The sequence below is a fragment of the Neofelis nebulosa genome, chromosome 3 (genome assembly GCF_028018385.1).
Source record: "Neofelis nebulosa isolate mNeoNeb1 chromosome 3, mNeoNeb1.pri, whole genome shotgun sequence".
In the NCBI taxonomy this organism is placed as follows: domain Eukaryota; kingdom Metazoa; phylum Chordata; class Mammalia; order Carnivora; family Felidae; genus Neofelis; species Neofelis nebulosa.
This window is the reverse complement of record NC_080784.1, coordinates 187,513,088-187,540,953: the sequence shown is the minus strand read 5'-3', so window position 1 is coordinate 187,540,953 and position 27,866 is coordinate 187,513,088. Positions and strand designations below refer to the sequence as shown.

General features: G+C 41.9%; 1 protein-coding gene and 1 long non-coding RNA gene across 3 annotated transcripts in view; one reads left to right on the top strand and one right to left on the bottom strand.

Annotated features, from left to right (window-relative positions):
- The window catches only part of DHX15 (DEAH-box helicase 15), a 62,415-nt gene extending 43,742 nt beyond the window's left edge, over positions 1–18,673 (bottom strand). The window contains exons 1-3 of one of the 2 annotated variants that reach the window (XM_058722951.1): positions 18,472–18,673; positions 11,221–11,656; positions 5,602–5,795 (exon numbers count right to left, since the gene is read on the bottom strand). In XM_058722951.1, the coding sequence (XP_058578934.1) occupies positions 5,602–5,795; positions 11,221–11,656; positions 18,472–18,542 (701 nt within the window). In that variant the 5' untranslated portion in view covers positions 18,543–18,673. The remainder of the gene's footprint in view (positions 1–5,601; positions 5,796–11,220; positions 11,657–18,471) is intronic. The other variant, XM_058722952.1, reaches the window with a different exon arrangement.
- A 34-nt stretch (positions 18,674–18,707) lies between these two features.
- Positions 18,708–27,363, top strand: LOC131507758 (uncharacterized). Its single transcript, XR_009259688.1, has 3 exons — positions 18,708–18,881; positions 18,988–19,144; positions 27,206–27,363. It is a non-coding gene; the product is annotated as an uncharacterized LOC131507758 (long non-coding RNA).
- Positions 27,364–27,866: the final 503 nt, after the last annotated feature.

The window sequence follows — 27,866 nt, the reverse complement described above, 5'->3', positions numbered from 1 at the left end:
ATTTCTCCTTATCACTCACAATTATAGATTTAAACTATGATCTGTCCTTAACTTTTCTCGATTTCTCCAGCAGCTTGTCCTGAAGCTACATATACACAAATAACAACTCAGGATGGTGCAGTCTTCAAGAACAAACACGTGTCCTTGAATAAAGAACCATAACACTTTCTGTTTCATTAACACTACCCCAGATCAATTCCTTAGCCTGGGACAGACTCCTTTCAATTTTGGAATCTGATACCCAAAAGCAAAAGATTCAGAATTAGAGGCAAATTATAAACTGTATACACCAAATTACACTATCACTATACCCTCTCTACCAAGAAATAGGGGAAAATGTCTTTTCATGAAAAAGCTACCCATGTCTCACAATTATGTCTAAGATTTACCCACAGTCTACATTGTATTGACAAGTTTCTTCTGTTGCCTTTTCCAACTCAGAATTTTTTTTTAAGTTCCATGCATAAGACAAGTATACAGACATAGACACAAACTGTTTGTTCCCAAAGAGTTTATGCTCCAACTAGGCAAAAGAAAGAAACCAATCTTTAATTATCAATACTTTCCATAAACCAGTCCTGTAACATCTCAAAACTGATTTGGCATGGAAATGCTGACATACACAAATCATTTGGACACTTTAAAGAATATATAGACTACAATGTCTTCTCAAGTGCTTTTTTTCTTCCTTTCAGAAAGTTTTTAAAACTGCTGTTCCATCTACCAAGAATGCTCTGCTCCCTGTATCCCAATCCCTACACTTAGAGTAACTATTACTTTCAACTTAGGCCTTGACTTAAATCCCACCTTCTCTTTTCCAGTCTAAGTTGAATTTTCAAATCATGCTCTCATATAACCCCCAGTACTCTCTTTCAGAAACCTACTCACCATTTGTAGTATTTACTTTATGGGGACAAGAACCAGATCTACATTTTAGCACATCCCGCACTATACATCTAGCACTGTCCAACACACAGAAGGCACTCAATTAACTGACTTACATAAATGACTAGGTTCTCTCAATAGCAAAATATCTCAAAATTTTGCAGCTTTGGGGGAGAAAACAAAAAGGAAGTAACTAAATTAGCTACCAAATTACCAACTGCAAATATGTTTGCCTGAAGGCTCAAGACTATCAACTTGTTTTATTCCCTAAAAAATCATCTGCTCTCTCAAAATAAAATAACCTATTTCTTACAATTTATCACAACTCCAAGGTGCTTCTTAAAATCCACTGCAGAAGTATTATCACCTCTTCTTCCTCACAATTTTTGTGAATTAAAATAATTTTCACTGACGAGTCACAAACCTGGCAACATCGTCCACTGACTGGTGCTGTTCTTTAGCTATCTCACTAGGTTTTCTTTTGTAATTTCCATCCCAAAATGGTAAATGGAACATAAACATATTACAAAAGGAATAATTCAGAAAAGAGACGGGAGCAGGCAAAAATCACAACAAACAAAATATAAAAACCATTTAGCTGTGGCGGCTTGAAAACTAATCTGTCTACTGGGACAGGACAGCTTTTTAAGGCTAGTCTAACAGAGTATACTAATTTACACTAGATTCAATCTTCTGAAAATAGCACAGGATTAGACCTAGAATCCAGAATTTAAGTATCTATGTCTGAAACACCGGAAAAAGTACTTTTAAACCCTTAATGTGCCTAGAGATGACTTAAATATACACTAATTTAAGTACTCTTAAAACAAAATTATTTAATTAGCAAAAAGTATTTGTTTAGTTTCAACAACAAAATCAGGAAGAGTATGGTTGCAGTCTGAGTCCCCCAGGTAGATTTTTCAGTAGTTAGTCTTCTTTAACCATCCTTCTATGGTCAAAATTAGAAGTTTTTTTTTTTTTCCCTGGCTAAATAATGGACATACAGGCATTTATATCCACAGTTGACCCCTGAGCAACACATGTTTGAACTGCAGAAGTCCACTTAAACACAGATTTTTTTCAACAGATGCAGTATAGTACTGTAAATGTATTTTCGCTTATTTTTCCCTCGCTTACTTTGTTGTAAGAATACAGTAGATAGTACACACGTAACATACAAAATATGTGTTGGCGGTTACTGATGAAGCCAATAGTAGGCTACTGGTAAGTTAAGTTTGGGGGAAGTCAAAAGTTATACAGTTATATGCAGGGGTGCCTGGCTGGCTCAGTCAGGTGAGGGTCTGACTCTTGATTTTGGCTCAGGTCATGATTTCACAGGTCATGATTTCACAGGGGTGGGATCGAGCCTCAAGTCGGGCTCTGTGCTAACAGCCTGAAGCCTGCTTAGGATTCTCTCTTCCTCTCTCTCTCTGCCCCTCCCCCACTCATACTTTCTCTCTCTCAAAATAAAATAAACATTAAAAGTTATATACAGGGGCGCCTGGGTGGCTCAGTTGGTTAAGTGTCCGACTTCGGCTCAGGTCATGATCTCGCGGTCTGTGGGTTCGAGCCCCACATCAGGCTCTGTGCTGACAGCTCAGAACCTGGAGCCTGTTTCAGATTCTGTGTCTCCCTCTTTCTCTGACTCTCCCCTGTTCATGTGCTCTCTCTCTCTCTGTCTCAAAAATAAATAAATGTTAAAAAAAAAAAAATTTTTAAAAAAGTTATATACAGATTTGACTTGGGGGGGGGCGCTGCTGCTCCTACTCCCTATGTGGCTCAAAGTTCATCTGTGTATGAGAAAAGCTAACAGAGGACACTGAGAGCTGCCTGAGGTATTCACTCTTCCTGCCCAATTACCTATAACTGATCTTCCTTAAGTTGCTAGCTATTTTCGGGGCACCTGGGTGGCTCGGTAGGTTAAGCATCCAACTCTTGGTTTCGGCTCAAGTCACGATCTCACAGTTAATGGGATCAAGCCTGCTTGGGATTCTCTTTCTCCCACTCTCACTCTGCTCCTTCCCTGGCTCACACTCTCTCAGTCTCTCTCAAAAGTACTAAGTCAACATTTAAAAAAAAAAAAAGAAGAAGGTTCTAGCTGTTTTTAACATCTGGGATCTGGGGTATTCAAGAAATGAGTTGATAGATGACTATACAAAATATATCTAGAGATTTATGATGAAGCATTCCTATCATCAAAACTATCACTAACTCCTTACTATTAAATGGGATTTACTATCACTTATAGACAATCTTGGGTTAGTTTCTAGCTCTTCAAGTTCTAGAAGAAATCTCAGTAAGCTTACCCTGTCCAAAATTAAGTTTTGGGTTGTTTTTTTTTTTAAGTTTAGTAATAGCCTCTGAGAACCATTCCATAAGAAAACATCACAATGCCAAAAATACATTCATTTTGATCAAATCAATTTACATTACTTGTCATTCCCTATTAAGTGAACCACAAGCATACATCTTTTTCTTAAAAAATTTTTTTTAGCGTTTATTTATTTTTGAGACAGAGAGAGACAGAGCATGAACGGGGGAGGGTCAGAGAGAGGGAGACACAGAATCTGAAACAGGCTCCAGGCTCTGAGCTGTCAGCACAGAGCCCGACGCGGGGCTAGAACTCACGGACTGCGAGATCATGACCTGAGCCGAACTCGGCCGTTTAACCGACTGAGCCACCCAGGCGCCCCATGCATATATCTTTTGAAAGCCTGCCACTTCCTCTCTCTCTCTCTCTCTCACACACACACACACACACACACACACACACACACTCTCTCTCTCTCTCTCTCTGACCCAGTGTTGCATATAACTTTCTTCTCTCCCAGTTTCCAAATTCCGTTTTCCTTGCTCAACTGTAGCTTACCAAGGAAGAAACATTCAATACAGTGAATGTCAAAATAATTATATCATTTCTTCTAAAAATGAGTAGAATCTACCTTTATTTTCCTCCAGTCCTTGACATTATCTACGTTTTAAATTAGTATAAAATCTTATGATTTTATGTAGTTCTTTCATCAATTATATAATTACAAGTAAACAATATCCAATGAAGTTTAAGATACAAACCAAAACAAAGCCTTAAAGTCAAAAGGCAAACTAACTTAAATAAATACTTGTCCAGCTACTATATTAAAAACAATATTGAGGGGCGCCTGGGTGGCTCAGACAGCTGAGCGTCCGACTTCAGCTCAGGTCATGATCTTCAGTTCAGGGGTTCAAGCCCCACATCAGGCTCTGTGCTGACAGCTCAGAGCCTAGAGCCTGCTTTGGATTCTGTGTCTCCCTCTCCCTCTGCCCCTCCCCCGCTCAGGCCCACGGGCGCACGCTCTCTCTCTCTCTCTCTCAAAAATAAATAAACATTAAAAAAAATTAAAAAAAAACAAAACAATACTGAGGGGCACTTAGGAGGCTCAATAGGCTAAGCATCCAACTCTTGATTTCAGCTCAGGTCATGATCTCATGAACTCACAGGGTGAGTTAGAGCCCTGTGTGCTTGGAATTCTCTCCCTCTCTCTGCCCCTCCCCTGCTCGCTTACTCTCTCAAAATAAATAAACATTAAAAAAAAACAATATTGAATTCTTTAACCTGGAGTTCCAATAAAATATTATCAAAGAAGCTAGAAAAAATTGACATGAAACTTAAAGAGTGATTGGATGTTTTGATTAGGGAAAAATTTTAAGTTGTGAATATCATAGCTGTATTTTAAGAAACTTTATCTTTGAGCTATATACACTGCAATATTTAGAGATGAAAATATATAACGTCTAAGATTCGTTCCAAATTATATGGAACAGGGAAAAGGTTGGGATCTGGATGAAACAAGACCGTCACAGCTGAAGATGCCGAATACATGGGAGTTCGTTATACTACTGTAACTTGTGCATACATTTGACAATTTCCATAATACATAATTTACCCTACAACACCGCATATATTTCTGCCATCAATGACTCATTTCACTGCCCATGTAACACTCTGTTCCAAAAATGTCTTTTAAAAACCTCAGGGAAGAGATTACATTGTGACAAATCACTTTTAAAAAATGATTTAAATGTCACATATACACAGAAGAAACAGAAGCAACAAAAGGGGAAGATTTTCAAAAGAATTACCATCAGGCAACATGTATTACGACTTATGCAGAGTACAAGTGTAAGACGAAAAAAGAATTAGGAGTTAAAGAAAATTTTAGAAAAAAGCTCCACATGGTAGTCAATAATGCATCACAGCTATAAAGGAAAAGGAAAAGGAAAAGGAATTTGAGGAGACTCCCAGAGTATATTACACAACAAAAGATTCCTCTCTTTAGCTCATAATATATGCATGGTAATAGCTGTATAATTAACATTAAAAGCCCTTTTCCCCAAATAATTTCTATCTCATCCCACACATCTTTCTTTCTAAAGTAACTATCCTTTACTAAGATGCATCACTTAACTTTTCTATCATTTAAGTGATAGAACATTTCACCTATGATACAGCACAAAATAACTAAAATCTGACCTTTGAAATTCATTGTCTACTGAACTATATATATTACCAGCAAGAAAGAGAATCCATAACAAAAAGTCACCTAGTAAGTCTAGGAAGGTCTACTCTGCACTAGTCTAAACTTGGATGACTTGAGACTCCACTAGCAAGTCCCCTGTCTAGTGGCAGAAAACTGAAAGGAGAGAAACAAAGTAGCCATTTTTAAAGATAGTACTTACTTAAGAATGGTTTTTGCACTACTGCAGTCTTCAAATCGAATGGAGTAACCAACTTCCTGGCCCAACATCACATCCATTTCATCAGCAACTCTCTGAGCCACACTCATTGCAGCCACTCTCCTGGGTTGGGTACAGGCAACTCCTCTCTTGGGTCCTGGTAATGATCGCATGTACTCCACACACCACTGTGGAATCTATCAAATAATTTCACATTTAAATTAAATTCTACTCTGCCTGCATATTAGGTATACTTAACATGTCGTATTTTATTGCATTCCGATCATGTAAAACAAAATTCAGTCAGGCACACCACAAATTATTAAGACTCAAACTTACAGCATGAGCTCTGTGAGCTCTCTAGGCCAAGGAGGAGTCCTACATAACACTGATATGACATAACTGTACTCCTGAACGGGCTAGGTCCCCCGAGGCTGTGCGGAGTACGCTCTCTAACATCAACTGTTCCATCATTAAGCATTTCTCTATACACTGGAAAGAAACTCAACCCATGAAACATTCTACTTTAGGGTCACCTGGGTGGCTCAGTCAGTTGAGTGTCTGACTTCAGCTCAGGTCATGATCTCACGGTTCGTGAGTTCGAGCCCCACATCGGGCTCTGTAACCTGGAGCTTGCTTTGGATTCTGTGTCTCCCTCTCTCTCTCTGCCCCTCCCCTGCTTGCACTCTGTCTCTCTCTCAAAAATAAATAACATTAAAAAAAAATTTTTTTAATAAAAAAATACAGAAAAATTCTACTTTGTAACAAATGTGAGTTTCCAAAATTATTCTAAGAAACTATTAATTAAATTCTTAATGAATTACAAAATGCAGGTAAAAATAGAAATCACATCCTCTTGTAGTTATAGAGCTATGTGCCTTATAAGTCCATTCAAATTTGGTTTGTAAGCTATCCTTCTGCCTCCAGGAGAGGAGGCACAATACCAACACCTTAGGTGCCATCTTAAAAGTCAATTACAGTAATTGTCAATCTCAAATTCAACAGCACCTGGAGAAACCAGAAAAATCACCAAAAACACCAAGCGCAAGCTGGATGGCTGCCATGGTGACAGTGCATTTCCTCCTTGTTCCATTATCAATAGAACCTAATAGAACCTCGAATTTCATGGCTCTTCATTCACTTACCTGCGTAAAAACCACGGAAAAAATCTAAGTGATCACTACGAGAAATGGGAATCTACTGCTGTAAGTTCATGATGGGTGTCCATAAAAGCATCCAAAAGCCTAACAAACTCTGATGCTAGAGAAAACCCACGTGCGGGTTTTTTTGGTACAGGATCTGTACAAGGACACCTGTATATAGGTTGCTGTACCATTACTGTATTTTAGTTAGGTTACTTCTGCAATTTGGGGATAACTGTTTTCACCGACAGATATCTGACAGGGGAAGGGTGACTTTGCAACCTAAGAATTTTTTAACAATATGTATCTTTAAAGGATTTGAAATGAACAGAAATAAATACTACCCTAAAACAGAAGGGTCTCCTCTCTACGCCTGTAAACCCACAAACCAAAGTTTAAGTGGCTTTCTAGCAAAGTTTTATAGATTTATCTCATTTCATCAAGCTTCTTACACAGGCAAAAACATGTACTTTATAAGACCAAACAAAATGAAATTCAAAGGAACATTTGCCATTCAGTTAAAGCTATTTAAAACTAATTCTGAATTCTGAAGGCAAGAACGTTCAGAAGATTTTTAAATTTACTCCAGTGAAATGGATAACTTACTCCCACTTTAAAAACAAAATATAAAGTTTTGACTAATATAGCAATTTCTGAACTTCTGATCTCAAAACCTCTTTATACTCTTAAAATAACCAAGGATACCAAACTAATAGATTTACTATATTAGGAAATTAAAACTGAAAAATTGTTAGACTATTAATTCCTAACAATAAAAGCCCACTCTATACTAACACAAACATTTTCTATGAAAAATAATTACATCTTCCAAAGAAAAAAGAAAAAATTAGCAAGAGTACATTGTTCCTGCATTTTTGCAGATGTCTAATGTCTGGCTTACTAGAAGAGTTTTATTCTCTAATGGGCTTCAATTCTGGATGTGTTGCCATTATTTTTTTTCACTGGAAGTAAACTCAGAAATTCCCAGGACCTTAGAAAGAGTTTCAAGGACCTTCAAGGGTTCCCAGACAGTATTTGGAAAACGGCGCAGTCAATGCCATCTATTCATAGTTCTAAGAACAGCATTAAGAAGGGAAGCAGGAACGGAAATATGCAGGGTACAGGCTTCTTCAAACCAGGCTTCAAACTGGCTCCAACCCTTCTTTTCAGCTTCTGCCCTTCCATTTGAGGCTACCTTCCTAAAAACCGATCCTCAACCCTCTAGTCTTATTTTACACATTATCCTGATTGGTCTCATTCTCCTCGGACTTCTAACATTACCTAGAATACACCAAATAACAATCCTAATGACAGTTCCCATACCTAACCTTGTGGTCGTTTCCACCTGAGAAGCAGTCCATTGGTATCACAAATTCAAGAAGTTCAAAACCAAAACCATTTCTCCCCTTCCTCCAAATACTTATTAATTCCTCCCATGTCCCCTCAGCAGTATTAACATCCTAACTCCAATCCACCTGTCATTCTCCATTCTACCACCTTATCCAGTCGAATTTTTGTGATTACCTCCTACAGAGTCTGTCATCAACATTCTCAAAGACAGAACATTGTTGTAAAAATTCTTATCATTCTCCTCCAGTGAAATGCTCTAATGGCTCCCCCATCTACAGCATGATCCATTAAGGCTCTCAGCCTGCTGTTCATCTCACCTGCCTCTTCACACACACCCTATGTGCTGGCCAGGGTATACAAAGCTTTCTCCTCTCTGAACTTGTGCCCTTGTTCATGCGGTCCCGTGGACTGAAAGAACTAGCTTTAGTCTCTTATATATGGATATAGTAGGAACGTAGCAAGTTGCAATGCAAAGTGACTTTATTAGGAGTCTTAGTCAAAAGTTAAGAGTCGATAGTTTAGATTTTGCTTCGAGGATTTCCTTTTCTGACAGGCACAAAAAGATAACCAAAAATGGCTGACTACTCTTAGTGGTTTCGAGTCAAAGTTTTTAATAGGATTATGTGAAAAAAGCATTTGGATGCAACTCATTATTCAAGCTTTCAGCTTCCCTTTGAATCCCCCAAATGCCCTGCCATTGTAAGTACACAAAAACAAAAAAACCCATAAATATTAATCCAAATAATCACAAACCTTTTGTTTCAAACTGATGTTCTTCTACATTAATTGCTCCTAAATAAACTCATCTCTGAATTAAGGTTAACCACGTAAGACCACAAAATAGCAGCATGAAATAAATATAACTTTGGCTATAACAAAGGAATAGTTTTAAATACTGAGCCCACCTAAGTATCTATTACGTAACCTAGGGCAACCCACTATATCTCTAAGATTGTTATGAGTCTAAGGCTCATTTTGCTCATCTGTAAAATGGTGATTAACTTCCTTGTAGGGTTGTTGAAACACTTAAGTGAGGTAATACATACATAGGACACAGTGCCTAGCTTTATCCAACTGTTAACTAAACAGATAAATTAACACTATGCAAACTAGATAAACCAGTTGAAGTAATTCTTCAAAATACTATACTAAGAAGTTTAGAGTTATTATATCTTTTCACACATTATTCAAATTTTCACAAGGTAATAGTGAAACTGAAATCAGTTTCAGTTCCTAATATCACCACAAGAAGTTTTCTTTCACTTATTAAGAAAAATCATTTTAAAGGCTCAGTCTTTAAAAGCTTCCTATTCCAGTTCCCATTGTAGCCTTCAAAATGTTTCCGTGATATACCCAAATCGATAGGTTTGTAGCGTATGTAACTTTTTTTTTTTTTAATGTTTATTTTTGAGACACAGAGAGCACGAACGGGGAAGGCCAGAGAGAGCGGGAGACACAGAATCCGAAGCAGGCTCTGGGCTATGAGCTGTCAGCGCAGAGCCCGACGTGGGGCTCAAACCCACAAGCTGTGAGATCATGACCTGAGCTGAAGTCGGATCCCCAACCAACTGAGCCACCCAGGTGCACCTTAAAGACTCAGTCTTTAAAAGCTTCCTATTCTGGTTGCCACTGTAGCCTTCAAAATGTCTCCATGATCTACCCAAAATTGATAGGTTTGTAGCATATGTAACTTTAAAAAAATAAAATAAAAAAATGGGGCGGGAGGTGGGGAGGTGCACCTGGGTGGCTTTGTCAGTTAAGCATCCGGACTCTTGATTTCGGCTCAGGTCATGATCTCTCAGTTTCATGGGTTCGAGTCCTGCATTGGGCTCTGTGCTGGCAGCGTGGCGCGTGCTTGGGATTCTCCCTCTCCCTCTCTGCCCCTCCCCACTCGCACTGTCTCTCTCAAAATAAGTAAACTTTAAAAAAACAGAAATAAAATAAAAATAGATGGTAATCGCATATGCAGTATGCTTAATTCTATACATGTAGCACAGGTATATAAACGTGGAAAACAAGCCACCAGGAAACACAACATGATAATTCATGAATTTATTAAATTCATTTCAGTACTCCCTGGATTTTCCACATTTTCTACAATGGCCAGGGACGACTACTTTTGTAGTATCTTAAAAACTTTTAAGTCAAGCATATGAAAATATGATTAACACTTCACTCACAGCAAGGAAACGCAAATGAAAAATTACACTCAGGGGTGCCTGGGTGGCTCAGTGGGTTATGCATCCAAGTCTTGATTTCGGCTCAGATCATGATCTCACAGTTTCATGAGTTTAAGCCCCGTTATCAGGCTCTGCACTGACCCTGCAGAGCCTGTTTGGGATTCTCTCTCTGTCTCTTTCTCTGCCCCTCCCCTGCTCACCATCTCTCAGTCTCTCAAAATAAACGTTAAATTATTTTTAAAAATTACACTGAAATGCCATTCTTTACCTATCAGATTTGTAAAAGTTCACATTCAGTAGTGTACTCTACTTGGATATGGATCTACTTGCTCATGAAAACCATTAGAAGCAGCATGGGGTCTATAACGTGGCTCCAGTAAACAATGGCTCATCCATTTTTGAAAAATATCTTAGACATGTTACTAACAAGATACTAGTGTTTACTTCTATGTACACGGGGGGAGGATGTAACTAGATGGATGGAGGTCATGCACGGGGAAACAGACTTTAATTTAGCCATTCCATTTTTTTTTTAAGCACAGATAATCCTCACATGGTTCAAAACAATTACAAAACAAAACAAAGAAACAAACGAGAATAGCAAAAACAAAACCGCCCCAATGGTTCAAATCTCTACACTCAAGCAATGGACAAAACTTGTCCCTCCAAATTTGCACTACCCCAGGATCAAAGTGGTGGGAAAGCATCGTTCTGCCATACTTAATATTAACAAAACAGCACTGCTATTTTCCTCTAGACTCAGGAAAACAGGCGTTCCCTACCGGATTCCCACTCTCTGTGTCACTGAAAAGTGCTAACCATCAAAGCAGCTATTATTCTTCAGGATGTTCTACCAGACAGACGATGGGAAGGACGACCAGAATCAAATAAGCAACATTTAGTAACGGTAAACATCAATACAGTATATACCATGGTATACGATAACTCACCTGTGTTGTTTTACCAGACCCAGTCTCACCAACCAGTACAAAGGACTGATGTCTAACCAGAATATCTGTAAACCTATCCTTGTATTCCCAAACAGGGAGCTGAAGCCGTTTCTTTAAAATATCATAGTATCGAGGAGTATGGGGTAAATTGGTAAATGGATTAATGCACTGTGGAAGTGATGTGTGTCCTGCATGTCCGGTGTGTGTTGAATGAGCAGAATGTGTCGAATGTGTTGAATGAGCAGAGTGGGTTGAGTGAGCTGAATGGGAAGCTTTTAAAGGTGGTAATCCAGCACTGATAAGCATAGCATTAGTCGAAGCTCGCAATTCCTTCTCCTTTTCTTTTTCCCTCTCCCGCTCTCTATCTCCTCTATCACGTTCTCGGTCTCGATCTTTAGACCGATCTTCACGATCCCGGTCACGATCTCGATCCTTCCTAAAAACAAAAATTTAGAATTCAGATTCTGAAATTTTACGCAAAATGTTTTTGGCAATGTTACAGTCACAAAGAAAGTAAATGTCCAACAACCAAATGTATAAAACCAATGTAAAAAAACTCAATGAATTACTTAAGTATCAGAAATAATGATAATAAAAAGTCCTTATAATCAAGAATTCTCCATGCCTCACCCATAAACATCTTTCCCTCCAGGATGAGGCCTCTAATTTTGTTAAGGGACGGCCTCTTTCTACAACCGTTAGTCACCAGCTGAGATAACACAAGAACTCAGACTCGAGTAAGGTAAAATCCCTTCTTAAATAGGACAGCAGAAGTTAAAAACTGAGGGCAAGGTGGGGAAAAGGTAGAGGTAAATAAAGCAAAAAGAGGATGATACCACAATCTTCCCCAGATTCTCCTTCGTGTTACATGAAATGGTATCTTCTGCATTGACTAGTATGTTCAAAATTCAAAACTATTTCTGTACTCAAAGACAATTCCTTTTCATGTAACAGGATATAAATTAAAGGACTGTAGGTGAGTTTGTTTCCAAGTTACACTTTCCAGCACGTTCTCAACATTGTTTAATAAGCATATATTTGCTCTATAAGAAATACTAAAATCAATACACTTTCATTATTTTGTTTTCATTGTTTACTCCTACACGATCTCCTTTATAACAACTGCAAAACACTGAAATTACTTTGTAAGCCTATGTATATTTTTGTCATCCATCAAGTGAAATATAGCCAATAAAAACAAGCTCCAATGAACAACAGTAATTTTTTTTAAAATGTTAAAATTCTGCAGATGGCCACTGTATTAAACCTACGTCAATTTTAAGTACTCAATTCTAGTATCTACTTCTATTTACTAGACATGATTCCTAATACAATACTTTTTAAATAATCTCTGCTTCTTTATTCGACTAATCCTGTTTACTTCAGAACAAATCCTATAGCAAACGGGCCACAAGGTGTTTGGATCCAGACTTGAAATAGTGAAGCAACACAGAGCTAGAAGACAAGCCACTTACACATCACTATCCCTTATCCATAAGACACAAAAGACATACAAATTTCCCATACCCCAATTATCAGTAGCCAAGCAGGAAGGACCATTCATTCTCTAGCACAGCAGCAGGACAAGAGAAACCCCTTGGTAGTATACAGCTAAAATGCTAGACCCAGCAAGTTAGGATGGTTTCCCAACTACAGAAAGGAGACCAATTATATTTTATGTCGTCCTCCCTAAAATATAATTGAATTGCACAGGAATTTACACAGGCAGAAAAGTTTTATTATGTGCAAACATACATACACACATTTCATATGTATATATACTTTCATATACCCATTTATACTTTTCATATACATACAAAATATATACATGAAAAGCGATTCTCCCTTCTCCCATCCCAGTGTTCACCTCCAGAATCACAGGAGGTAACAAGCTAGGATTGAAGCCTTTCATCCCATTTGGCACAAAGAAAAAGAAAATCAAAGGGAAAAAGAACCCCAAGGATAACCTAGTAAACACACAAAATTAAGTCTCAGAACTCAGCTCCCTACCCTATCTTTGAAATATGCCATCAACCATCCTTTCTTTGCTTTCCGCATTCTGCCTCTGGTCTCAGGTGCTCATTAATTAAATAAGCATATTGCCCTGAATGTAAATGGGAAAGTTTGTAACTTTGACACAGTAATATGCCCAGCAAAATGAGAAGCACCGTAGCCATGAATGGTTCAAAGACCAGGTATCTAAAAGGTCACAGAACATAAAAGAACCTTTAAAGAACGATCTGGTCTAAATGCAAAGGATTCATGTTTCTAGTACTCTAGAGGTGGGGGGGGCAGGGTGTGACAGAAGACCATTACCTGACCAACAAGAGACACAGGACAAAAATAGAAGTTTAATGAACTCCACTATACTCCTAGCACAGTACCAGGCACTTAACATATGGACCTAATCTTTCAAGAGTTATTAAAATACGGGGGATGGAAAGTGACTGACAAAGTAAATCATATCACCTTGTTAACAGCGATACAAAAATGTTTTTCGAGGGCCTATTTCATCAGAAACTTCATTACCAAAAATAAATATAGCATAGGAAGCATAAAATACATTCTAAGGACACAAGATTTAACTGCTAAGATATGGAAGTAAAGACACCACTGGCAAGGTATAAGCTTCAATTTACTAACCTGCAAAATAAGAAGTATTAATAAAATAGTAATAAAATAAGAAAGCAACAGGAAGTGGGACACCTGGATGGCTGTCGGTTGGGTGGCCAACTTGGGCTCGGGTAGTGATCTCGCACTCCGTGGGTTCAAGCCCCGCATTGGGCTCTGTGCTGACAGCTCACAGCCTGCAGCCTGCTTCAGATTCTGTGTCTCCCCCTCTCTCTCTACCCCTCCCCCACTCGTGCTCAGTCCCTCTCTCAAAAATAAACAAACATTAAAAAATTTTAAAAAGAGGGGCGCCTGGGCCACTCAGTCAGTCGGTTAAGCATCCAACTCTTGATATCAGCTCAGGTCCTGATCTCAAGGTTTGTGAGTTCAAGCCCTGCATCAGGCTCTGTGCTGACAGAGCGGACAGAGCCTGTTTGGGATTCTGTCTCTCCTTCTCTCTGCTCCTCCCCTACCGTGCTCTCTGTCTCTCTCAAAATAAATTAAATATATATATATATATATATATACACACACACACACACACACACACATATGTGTGTGTGTGTATATACGTAATTTAAAAAAGAAAGAAAGCAACAGGAAGGATGCAGAAGGTAAATTCAATCATCTTGAAATGCTGCCTATGATTCAAACTACCTACTTTCAATGGTGGAGGGAGGATAAAAATTAAGTCAGCTAGGGAGGACTCTCAAACCCGCTGCTTCATAAATAATGTGTAGACTACCAAGTACATGCATGTCTTCTTTTTTTAAACAAGCACTTTTATTATACAGGAGTTTTGTTGGCACAAAGATTTACTCATTGAGATAAGAGTAATGTTTAAAAACCTGAGTAAAAAACAGTGCTTATTGATCACACAGCCACAGTACTGGCAGGTAGACACAGTATGACACAGTCGTGAAGCACCTGTTTCTTAAATGTCTGAGCCACTGCCCTGGCTCAGCACTTAAGCTAACAGTATGACCACAGTTACTTCTTTGTAAAATGTGGCTACTCATATGTCTTGTGCAGTATTGCAAAAATTAAATAATATACGCAGTGTGCTTAAAATTGTGCCTGAACACAGTAAATGCCCAATAAATATGCTTATCATTAAAGTTTGTTTTTTAATTTACAATACCATGTGAAAATTCCACATGAAATAACAAGAACTGCTTGTAAGATGTCAACGGATTATTAAAATCAGAATATTTTAAATAAGCATTCTTTTTTATCTGGCAATCTCACTTCTGGAAGTTCTCCTAAGGACAGAAGTGCACAAACATGTATGTATACATATCAATAATCTTTTCACTTGTAAAATAATGAAGACTGGGAAACTACCTAAACACCAACAAACAGGAAACAGGGCAGACAAGTCATGATACCCCTTTACAAGTAGAATATTACAGAGCCAGTGAAAAGGATAATGTATATCTATTCTATTGTTTGACACATTTCTTAGTAAATAAAAACCAAAACGCAAAAACAACCAATATTGAAACATCCCACTGGTAATAAATATTACAACTTATATTTGTGAATAACCATGCAAAGACTAAATACAATGCTCATCAAGGGGTTAAACAGGAGGATGAAGATTTCAGAGAAGTTTCTGCCTTTTCTTTGTATCTTTAAGTATAGACATTTCTTCTGTTCCCTGGGGCAAGTGACTTAAAACCTCACTTTCATCAAAGGACTGCAGTGAAAATGTGGTTATACATACAAAGCACCCAGAATCCTTTGGGGAGCACAGTTATGTATTCTACCCATGTTTTATTTGTTTCACTTGTCCACAATTAGGAAGTAATTTCTGGGGGGCCTGGGTGGCTCAGTCGGTTAAGCATCGGAGTCTTGACTTCAGCTCTGGTCATGTCTCACAATTCGTGAGTTCACGCCCGCATCCGGCTCTGCACTGACAGTGCAGAGCCTGCTTGGGATTCTCAGTCTCCCTCTCTCTCTGACCCTCCTCCACTCATGCCATCTCACACAAAATAAACGTTAAAAAAAAATGTTTTTTTAAGGAAGTAATCTCTGAAACAAACATCAAAATGGATAATGTCCCTATGTTCGTGAAGTTTTCTCCATACTTCAGTTGTCTTTTTTGGTAATAATTTTATATTATTATAGAAAACGTGGGATGATGAAAAAAGCAGTAATAAGGTCACTATGTAACAGAAACCTTCAACTTTTGTACTTGATTTCCAAATAAAATACAGCAAGACTAAATAATGCCAAATACAGTTTGGGAACTTGAATCTAAATGAAATCTTCCACCAAATTACCTTCCTTCTCTGGGGAAATGGGCCAGCCATTTTCAGCAGTGGAGTTCGTAAGACTGACAAGCCTATTATTCCCTTAGATAAAGCCACTTGCTAATAATAACTATTAGGACCAAAAACAAAAAACCCTTCAAGACTCCACGGCAGTCAACACAAGTTAACTTTTAAAATTATCCAATTGGGGGGGGAGGGGGGAACCCAAGCACTATCAAACATTGTAACCCACTGTTAACGAAAATTAGTTCTGTGAGAAGTGATACAGAAATGCGTACAGAAACTTCTCTCCAGAATATCTCAGAACTTGGGCTTTATTCCAAAGAACTCTCCTTCACCGACAGGTAGATGTCCTGTAACATCCAAGAGAATCATAGGGTCACCATCGCAGACCCAAAAACGTCCACATTTTTACGGAGCGTATCTGTTTTGCAAGAGAAAGGGAGCAGCTCTATATGTACCATGGAACCACTCATCTCAAGAAAAGCATTTAAATGGTGCACATACACACAAATATGAATAAATGAATTCACTGCATCCCAGTGTATTTTGTTCCAACGTGAACTCTTGTGAGAGACATCAGTTGCATCTTAGCCAGGCGATGCAATTTATTTTTACTTCACAGGAACCAAGAACCAAGTGCTCCCTACTTTACAACCCGTTACAAATGTCATTAAGATAGGCTGCATTGACTTAACTACAGCCATGGTCTGTGCTGTAAAGAAAATGGCCAAGAGTGAGAATGAAAAGATCAAGGTTCCAGATCCAGCTACACACTAAGAGCCCAAGCCACCCTAACGGAGTCTCCATCTCTCATCCCTTGAGTGAAGCTGATTATACTCTTCAAAGTCACTTCCAGCTCTAAGGAGTCTGTAACACTATAACCCAAAAGTGCTAAAGTTTTGCTGGGGGCAGGGGAGGAGAGATCCTAAAAAGAAAATAGCCTAAAAACAGAGAAAACGAGTGTCTAACATTGTAAAACTAAAAAAACTACAAGATTAAAATGTTACATACTTCTGCTTTCCACATTCAACAGGGGAAGGTATCAAAAAGTACACCCTACCCTGGCTTATACTCCAGACACTGAACAGACACCTGGAAACCAATCCAAATGAAGAACTTTGGGCGGACAAAAATTCACAGAAGTTACATAGATGGCTTGACACAGTGATTCTTTACGCTCTCTCCACATACGCAAGGATAAAATTGTGAAAAGTATTTGGACACTCAGACTTTTGTGTTCTAGCCTGAATTATCCAAATAAATCTCTGAACTTCAGGAATGAAAACACACACTGGACAAGAAACGATTTTGATGAAATTGCTAAAGTCAACTGTTAAATTCCTCTGTAGCTTTCAGAAAATGCGAAGGGAAAGCAATCGGAACCATCACGAGTCTGTATTTCAACTCCCCAACAACCTCCCCACGGGCGACATTTTGCCATAAATACTAAAAAACGTTTTGAAAGGTGTCTGCCTGTTTCGAAAACTACTAGCAGAGGGGCAGAAAACGAGAACTTCTTGGGGGGAGGGGGGGGGGAATGCCTTCTAATTCCCATCCCAGGGATGCCCAACAACCAGTTTTAGCCAAAGCAGGAAATAAAGGAGATGGCGGGAGCGTACGCAGAGAGCGGAAGTTTGCCTAGTATCTACTTTGAAGTGTTTGAATGGACCGAGACACAAGCTCTCCCGCCAAACTACAAATGCAGTGGCTGCAAACCACCAGCCCTCCTGCCCATCAGGTATACTCCACATTTTCCTTTCCCCCGCAGGCCCTCTACTCTCCCTTCCCCCGAGAACTCGTCCGCACGCCTCACTCAACTCCCGCCACCCCCATCCCAACCTACACAAGAATCCACGCGCTTCCCTCACTTTCTGGCCTCCGCGTTTCTCCTTGCGAGGTACCCAGCCGCCCCCCCCCCCCGGCAAGGTCCTCTCCGCGGTCGCTCGGCCTGAGAAATACCTGGTGCCCTTGGAAGGGAATACTCCCGCCGCGCCCTCCCCCACCCTCTCCAGGCCTTAACCGGGAACCCAGGCCACGAGGTCCGCGGTTCCTCCCGGCTGCTCCCCTCGAAGTGACTCTTGCTTGGCTCGGCCCGGGGAGGAGGCGCCCTCGTGGCCACGCAGGCCTCTCCACCCTCCCGATTGGGCCGGGCGGCGGCCGCACCACACATCTCCCCGCGCCCTTGCCCAGCCGAACACCGGGAGTGGCGCCGCTTTCCCCGACCCGCCGCTAGTGAGCCAAGCCCAGAGGGAAACAAAGCGTCGGGCTCCAGGGCCGACGTGGCTAGGCCGGCCCTGGCCCGCTCTCCGCGGGGACCCCAACAAAGCCCGAGCCGCTGCCTCGCGCCCCCGGCCTGGCTTACCCATCGGTCCCCGCACGCTTCTTGCCGGAGGGGTAATCCTCCCCCAGGTCCAACCGGTGCCGCTTGGACATCTTCGGACTCTGCAAGCGCGCGGATTTGAAGGAAGAAGAAAAAGAAGCTGGCGGCTGTATTGGTACAGTCGAGGGCAGCTACTTAACTCTGGAGGACCCCCACCCCTCCCGCTACAACAGCCTACACCGTGCGGCCGGAACCAGGAGCTAAAATGGCGGCGGCGGCGAGGGCTGGGCCTGCGCGCGCGCTTCCGCAGCGTGCTGTGCGTGCTATGCGTGCATGCGTGCCTGGTGCGCGCGCACGCATCGTAGGCGGGAATCCCAGGCCCGCCCTCCTTCCGCCTTGGCGGCTTCCTCCCTCCTGAGAGCTCTGTCCGCCAACGGTGCGGCTGCTCAGAGGTGTATGTACTATGGCCTTCCTGCCCTTCTGATTTGGGAAATTCAGAGAGGAGACAGTCTAGTCCTGCTTAGGAAATTTTATCCGTCTCCATTATCCTGGCTTTAGGGGAGTCTGACACCATGAGAGGTTAAGAAACTAATCAAGATCATAACAGCAAAAACAGGGCAGAGCCAAATTTGGAACCCAGTATTTTATAACTCCAAATCTAAAAGAACTTGCAGCCACTGACCAGACCCCTTTCAATTATGTCAGGGAAACTGAGGTGAGAAAATGTCAAAACTCTCCGTGATCCATTTTGCCCTTTTTTTTTTTTAAACTAGCACGGGCGGCCTGTATTCAATCTATATTTTGTTTGTATGTATGTCTTTTCCCAGAATAGAGGAAACGGGCAGTAAAGGCGTAATTTGCTTTTTTTACCCCCTGTGTGCCTATTATGGGATTCCACAGTGTTAACCCTACTTCTGTCCTCATTTTTACAGTGACACTGCAAGGTAGGTGTTAATAGATGTGAACACTGAGCCTGGGGAAGATAAGTCATACGGCCATAATAGCTATCCGAAAGCCATAGAAAACTGTTGGGGTGAAATGACTTTTATGACTTTTGTGGGTCTCTGCACCCAGAGCATATGTGTTTCCCAGTTTGAAGGCTACCATTAAGTACTTTAAAATTTTGGAGAAATAATGATGGAAAAGTTGGAATTCTATCCACCCTAAGAGAATCAGCCTGTCTTAAATGTGCAAGGAGACCTGGTGAAGGAGGATCTGAAATCAAGACAGTGATGCTTCTGCCTTGGTCCTAGGTTGTACTGAAAGAAAAAGATAACCTAATCAATTGTGTTGTAATCTGAATGAAGAAAAGCCATACCTACCAAAAGATAGTGGCCTTTCTGGAATCTATAATAAGGGGAACAAAAAGCCAAAATCTGCCAGAACGTTTACACTGCTTGGAAGGAGGGGCAGAGTCCTGTGCCTAGATGTTCTACCTTGGATTTTTAGATACAACTGGCCCTAGAAGAGAGAAGAGCCACCCACCAGGTCCCTAGAGCTTCCTGGAAATGCCAGGAAATATTTCCTTTACACCAACTCTTTATCTACTAGACAAACCTTTGATCTATTATTTGTCTGTGGCATGAATTTATTCACCTGGAGGGAACGTCTTATGCAACTAACCAGCTCCAAATGTCCAGTCAGAGATGTCTTCCAACCTAAATTAACGATAATGAAAATAGCAAATGCATATAAAGAACTTAATGCGTACCAGACACTGTTTCACGTCTATAAATATTTTCTTAAGTTCATTTATTTATTTGAGAGAGAGCGAGCCAGGGAGGGGCAGAGAAAGGGAGAGAGAAATTCTCAAGCAGGCTCTGGGCTGATAGCGTGGAGCCTGATGCAGGGCTCAATCCCACCACTGGGAAATCATGACCTGAACGGAAATCAAGAGTCAGATGCTTAACCGACTGAGCCACCCAGGCGCCCCTGTTTCTTATATATTTTAACCTATCTGGCCCTTACAACAACTTCCAGCTAGGTGCTATGAGCTGGACTCCTTTACAGATGAGGAAACATGCACAGACAGGGTTAAGCACTGTGGGCAAGATCACAATTCTGGGATTCCCAGACTGTGTTTAAGTGCTATGCTATGCTGCTGCTAAGTAGGTATTCTTATTCCACATTGTTCTCCTAGAGTTTGGTTATTAAGGACAAGTTCCACGAATCTGACAAACTCGATGTGGACTGATAAACTGAATTTTCTACATTGTACAAGGGGAGGACTCATTTACAGGGCTCTGGGTAGACAAGTTAGGATTTGGAAGATTTGAACCCAGCCTGACTACAGAGCCACACTATTAACCGCTACACTGCATCACTATTGTCTATCTTAATTACTTCATGTACTTACTCACTCAATGAGTGTTTATTAAACCCCCATGTCAGGCACTGAGTTTAGTCCTGGGGAGACTAGACAGAACAAAATAGTCATAGCTCCTGCCTTCGTAACACTTATCAAAGGAAGAGAGGCATTAAACAGCTACGTACGAAAATACCTGTCATTTGTTAAAGCTCTGATAAGCGCTAAAAGGGCCATCTAAAGGGGACAGGTGCTCTGCACACATATAACAAGTGGTTCTGACCAGAATGAGTGTTAGGGGAGACCTGAGAAAAAGACATGTAAACAAAGACCTAAAAAACGGGTACAAATTGGTCAGGCAAAAAGAGGAAAGCATTCCAAACAGAGAAAACAGCCTGTGCAAAGGCCCCAAAACTTTCAAAGGTCAGATGCAATCCATAGACCGAACAAACGACTGCAACAAGATGAGGAAGACATGATCCTGCAGATCCAAGAAGGGACCACATCATGCAGAGCCTGAGGGGTTTTGCTAAGGACGTGGAGACTTTATCCTTCCCAAGAGCAACAGGAGGGCATCATAAAGTTTTAAGTGCGAAGACAGTATGATCACCCTCGAGCAATTGCCAGGATCAGTTGCCACAAATCCCCCGCTTTGGATTCTCTTTAGCAGCAAAATGCCTACTAATTTGCAAGAATCTTCAGTACTGCCTTTAATCACCCTGTCCTCTCTCCACCACTTAATGGATAGAAATGGTTGCAAAGTGTAGTCGGCACTATGATTGGCCATGGAAATCCTGCCAAGAGTGAAAGACATCCCTCAGTTCCCAAGAAGGCTACCTGCAGACATCCTTTAGCTGTCAGCTCCTTTCAGGAAGCTCATTGGCTAAGGGAAGGTCCCCAATGGCATTTTGAATACAGTGTGGAAGTATATGCGCCTCGTCCTTCTTCCTAACTTGGGACAACTGTGAGCTCCAGAGTCTCAGAGCTCCCTGCGAGGTCATCTGGGGCTGTTGTTATAATGGCATCTTCTGTACCGCAATACGGTTCGGTTGGTAACCACCCAGAGAGTTAGCTCAGACCCCACAGTTAGGAGTATAGTCCTCAACAAGACTGGCCTTGCTCCAGATGCCATCCACAAGTTCAGGGGGCCCAGGCCACCTGCACTTCTGACTAACTGGCTGCAAATTCAGGTTCCCCCACAACTCCCTCAGGTTCACTAGTTTGCTACAATGACTCACAGAACTCAGGAAAGCACTATCATTATGAGTACAATTTTATTATAAAGGATACGAATTAGGACCAGTCAGATGAAGAAATAGCATGAGGTCTGGGAGGGTCCTGAACCCAGAGCTTCTGTACCCTCTGCCTGTGGAATTAGGACACATCACACTCCCAGCACGTTAATGTATTCACAAACCAGGAAGCTCCACCAAGTTTCAGTATCCAGAGTTTTTACTGGGGTTTCATTTTGTAGCCATAATTGATTGAATCATTAGCCCCATGATTGAACTTAATCTCCAGCCCCTTTTCTCCTCCCTAAAGGCCAGGAGGTTGGGCTGATGTCAAGAGGCTCAAAGCCTCAAACTTTTTTTTTTTTAATTCTTTTTAATGTTTATTTTTAAAAGAGACAGAGTGGCGGGGGGGGGGGGGAGGGGAAGGGCAGAGAGAGAGGGAGACACAAAATCTGAAGCAGGCTCCAGGCTCCAAGCTGGCAGCAAAGAACTGGATGCAGGGCTCGAACCCACAAATGGGTGAGATCATGACCTGAGCCCAAGTCGGCCACGTAACCGACTGAGCCACCCAGGCGCCCCTCAAAACCTCAACCTTTTAATCGCAGGGTTTGTCTTTCTGGCATGACCAGCCCTCACCCTGAACCATCTTATTAGCAAACTCAAGTGTGGTCTAAAGACCCACCATAAATGGCAAAAACAGTCCTATCACTTGGGAAATTCCAAGGGTTTAGAAGTTACCTCTCAGGAACCAGGGACAAAGGCCAGTCAAATCTTGCATTATGCAAAAGCATCACAGCCCATCTTTTTCACTGTCTGATCCTGCTGTCCTCTCTTCCCTTCCACCGGTGTTGGTCCTAAGTGTACTCCTTAATAAACTTCCTGAACATTGATCTTTGCTTCAGAGTTTACTTTTTAAAAAAAAAAATTAATATTTATTTATTTTAGAGAGAGAGAAGGGCAGAGAGAGAGGGAGTCACAGAATCCGAAGCAGGCCCCAGTCTCCGAGCTGTCAGCACAGAGCCTCACGCAGGGCCCGAATCTACAAACCATGAGATCACAACCTCAGCTGAAGTCGGAGGCTTAACCGACTGAGCCACCCAGGCGCCCCCAGAGTTTACTTTTCATGGAACCCACTCGAAAAGATTTGGTGCCGGGAACGGTCCTAGAAAGCAGACGCCGTGGTTGCATTTTGAAGTTGGCCACTGGTCACCGGCCCACAATGAATCAGTGTTGATGGGTAGAACATAGCTACCACGAGAAAACAGGGCAATTGTTAAAAGTTTTGCCCATGGTGTACTGGGAAAGAGCCTGTGGTATATAGTGAAAGAACATGCATTGCTGTCAAAATATGAGGGAAATAGTAACTGTAAACATATAGGATGTGATGGCTACTGCTAAATGGAGTTGATGCTTTGGAGAGATAATCAATGATTAGAGTGGTAGATGTGCAATGCAAAGTGAAGTGTGAACACCAGAAGACCTTCTGGGAGCATATAAAGAAGTTCTCATCTCCTGCAGTGGGAAGGCAGAGAACACTGAGGACCAGTCCCAGGACTTAAACCTGACAGTACAGAAAGCCAAGTGGAAACTTGCAAAGATTAAACTCTCAACTTAGGCAGACGTGATATGTCAAAGGCAGGGCCCCGGTAGGGAAAGAGTGGAACTGTGACCCATGGGATGGGGGCACTTAGGTTGATACACCTGAACAATGTTGAATTTCTAAATTCCCTTCAACCTGCTGAGACTGCCCAAATGCCCCACTCCTCCCTATTAAAAGCTAGTGGCCCTTGCTTGTGAATTAGTGACAGGCCTCCTGTCTGAGGGATAATAATGCACTTCTCTCAGGATATACCCCCACTTCCCCTGCTGACTACTAGGCAATAAAGTGAAGTCACAACATATGATATTCCAGGGACATCTTAGGGTTGATAATATTGGAAAGTGACCCTGTCCCACAAAGGCTGTAAGACCTAGCTAACAGGTACCTGCAGGAGCCAAGAGGGTGTGCATGGCAACAACTAAATTTAAGTGTAAGGAACACGTTAAGGCAGGAGATACAATAGGGACACCTGGGTGGCTCAGTAGGCTAAGCGTCCGACTTCAGTCCAGGTCATGATCTCATGGTTCGTGGGTTTGAGCCCCGCATTGGGCTCTGTGCTGACAGGCTGGAGTCTGCTTCAGATTCTGTGTCTCCCTCCCTCTCTCTTCCCCTCCCCCGCTCTCACTCTGTCTCTCAATAATAAATAATAAACATTTTTTTAAATTTTTTAAATAAAGAGAGGAGATATGATAGAATTATATAAAATGCTCAATTTAAACCATGGAAGGCAAGCAAAAGAACAGGTGAAAAAAGAAATAAAGAAAAAACCATAAGGAATAGAAAACAGTCACAAAATTAACCTAGGGAAACAAGAAAAACAACTTACTTTAAAAATAAGTAGAGGATTCAGGAGAACCTGGGTGACTCAGTCCACTGAGCTTACTTTAAAAATAAATAAAGGATTCAGGAGAACCTGGGTGATTCAGTCAGTTGAGCTTCCGACTTCGGCTTGGGTCATGATGTCACAGTTCGAGAGTTTGAGCCCCGAGGTGGGCTCATTCCTGTTAGCAGGGAATCTACTTCATAGCCTCTGCCCCTCCCCCTCCCTTTCTCAAAAATAAACATTTTTTTGAAAATGGGGAAAGGATTTAAAATTTTTTTTTAACATTTTATTTATTTTTGAGACAGAGAGAGACAGAGCATGAACGGGGGAGGGGCAGAGAGAGGGAGACACAGAATCGGAAGCAGGCTCCAGGCTCTGAGCCATCAGCCCAGAGCCGGATGCGGGGCTCGAACTCACGGACCGCAAGATCGTGACCTGAGCTGAAGTCGGACGCTTAACCGACTGAGCCACCCAGGCGCCCCGAAAATGGGGAAAGGATTTTAATAGACATTTCTCCAAAGTAGATACACAGATGACCGATAAGTACATGTAAAGATGCTCAACATCACTAGTCATTAGGGAAATGTAAATTCATACCACAATGGGAGGGTCACCTGGGAGGGACACCAAGTGTCCGACTCTTGGTTTCAGCTCAGGTCATGATCTTGTGGTTTCGTGAATTCAAGGCCCACGTTGGGCTCTGTGCTGGCAGCTAGGAACCTGCTTGGGATTCTCTCTCTCCCTCTCTCTCTCTCTGCCCCTCTCCTACTCATGCTGTCTCTGTCTCTCTCAAAATAAATAAATAAAATGTTAAAAGAAAAAAAAAACACACAGTGGGAAGCCACTTTTACACCCATTAGGATGGCTACTATGACAAATAAAACAAATATTGGCAAGGATGTGAAGAAATTGGAAACCTTGTGCACTGCTGTTGAGAATGTAAAATGGAGTAGCTCAGTTGGTTAATGACTCTTGATTTCAGCTCAGGTCGTGATCTCATGGCTGTGAGATGGAGCCCCGCGTTGAGCCCCGCGTCGAGCCCCGCATCAGACCCCCTCCGTGCTAGGCATAGAGCCTGCTTAAGATTCTCTCTCTCTCTCTCCCCCTGCCCCTCCCCGCTCCAAAGGACATGTATTATATGATTCCACTCATGTGAGGTGCCTAGAGTGGTCAAGTTCATAGAGTCAGAAAGTAACATGGTGGTTGTCAGGGGCTGGGGAGAGGTAGAAATGGGAATTTCTTGTTTAATGAGTACAGAGTTTCCATTTGAAACACGAAACCTTTCTAGAGATGAGTATATGCACAACAATGTGAACACACTTAATACCACCGAACCATATACTTAATGGTTAAAATGGCAACCATCATGTTGTATATATTTTGCCACATTAAAAAGAAACGAGAGAAAGAAGGTAAAAATTGTTGCTTCCCTTAAAGATCTGAAAGATGGATGGGTGGGAGTCTGCATCATACCCCCATTTAACTTACTGGTCTGGACGCTGAAAAATCCAGCCAGATTCTGGAAAATGGCAATTGACTACCGCAAACCTAATTAATAGCGTCCCCAATGGCAGCTGCTGTGTCAGGTGTGTTACCTCTGCCAGAGCAGATTAGCATGGACTCAGGTATGTGACATGTGGCAGTGATCTGGCAAATCCACCCTTTTTCTATCCCTATCAAAACAAGAATCAGAATTCACATTCCTTTGGAGTACGCAACAGTTTCCATTTATAGACCTGCCCCAGTGCTGTGTTAACTCTGCTGTCCTCTGTTATAACAGAGCCTAAGGAGACATGAACCAGCTGGACCTCCCACAGAATATCACACTGGTCTGGGAAATTGGTGCCATCATACTAGTGAGACCAAATAAATGAGTGGCTGGGAGTTTGGAGGCCTTGGTAATTCACATGCACTCTTGAGGGAGGCAAACCTTAAAAGATTCAGGAGCCTGCCCCATAAGTAATTTTTTAGAGTCTAGTGATCTTCGCTATGCGGGGACATCCCCTCCTCGCCATCATGCACAATACACTCCGGGGCACCTGGGTGGCTCAGTCGGTTAAGCATCCGACTTTAGCCCGGGTCATGATCTCGTGGTTTACAAGTTCAAGCCCCGTGTTGGGCTCTGTGCTGATAGCTCAGAGCCTGGAGCCTGTGTCACACAGCTGGAAAGGATTCTGCCACGGGTCCAGGCTGGAGGGCAAACAGCTAGCCTTCTGGGCCATACCGCTCAGCAGATCCTATGACGTTAGGGATATCAGTGATGGAAAGAGATGTCACATGGATTTTACATAACTACAATTGGAGAATCACAATGTGGATCCATAGGATTCTGGATCAAAACCCTATCAACTATGACAGAGAGTTGAACACCTTTCACAAAACAGCTTTGGGAGTACTATCAGGCCCCAACAGAGACAGGTACCTTATCATAGAACATCAAGTGACCATGACACTAGAACTGCTCCTCGTGAGCTAGGTTCTATGACTTTCTCCAAACCATAGAGTGGGATGGGCCCAGGTGGAAGAGGAACCTTTAGGACTGGACGTCAATAAAACCAGAAAGCACAAAACTGCCAGAGCGGGAAGCGGGCATGTAGCTCAATCATCCGCCCCCGGTCTACACCACCCCTCCCTCAGCTGTAATGGTATGCTGGAGCCAGTTCGTACCAGCTCGCGCGAGCTCGTTGTTAAATTTTCAGGAATGTTGCCATCCCGCTGACATCCCGTGGATAGTTGGAAACCGACCACAGTAGAAGTATTTCTCCCACGAAAGTGAGCCAATGCTGCAAATCACATATTTTTTTCCTTTTTTTCAGTAAGCTGGTTGTTACACATTTACCGGGACACCGCCGCTCATCTCCCCTCTCAATGATCAGGTGATGCAAGAGGGAAAAGCCTGAGACGGATTCACAAATGGCTCGATTGGGTTTGTTGGTGAAAGCTGGAAATGAACAGAGGCTGCACTGCCGCCTCAGTCAGCCACTTTGCCTGCGAAGAAATGAGAACACAGGGATTCATGGGCAATGCTGGATAGCTTGACCATCTGGTCAGGGGTCTGGAAGCAGAGAGCTTGGAAGACTGGGGGGACAATGGTAGACAGTGAGGATTAGGGTAAAGCCATGCAGTTGAAGTGGGCGCAGAGTGCGAAGACCTTTATTTCATATGCTAATGCATATCAGAGAACATCCATCATAGAAGAGGCACTAATAAACCACATATCATCCGGTGATGGGCCCTCTGTCATCAGCCACTCCATTGCTTGCTTGATGGGCAAATGAATGAAATTGTCATGGTAGCAGGGATGGAAGCTATGTGGATGCAACAGCCTGGGTCCCACGTAACAAGGCTGGTCTAACTGTTGCAACGACCGAATGTCCAACCTTTTCATAAAAGAAACCAGCACTGGATGCCCAGCATGGTACAACTTCTCCAAGAGCCCAAGCAACCGCTTGATAACAGGTTAATTACTTTGGATAC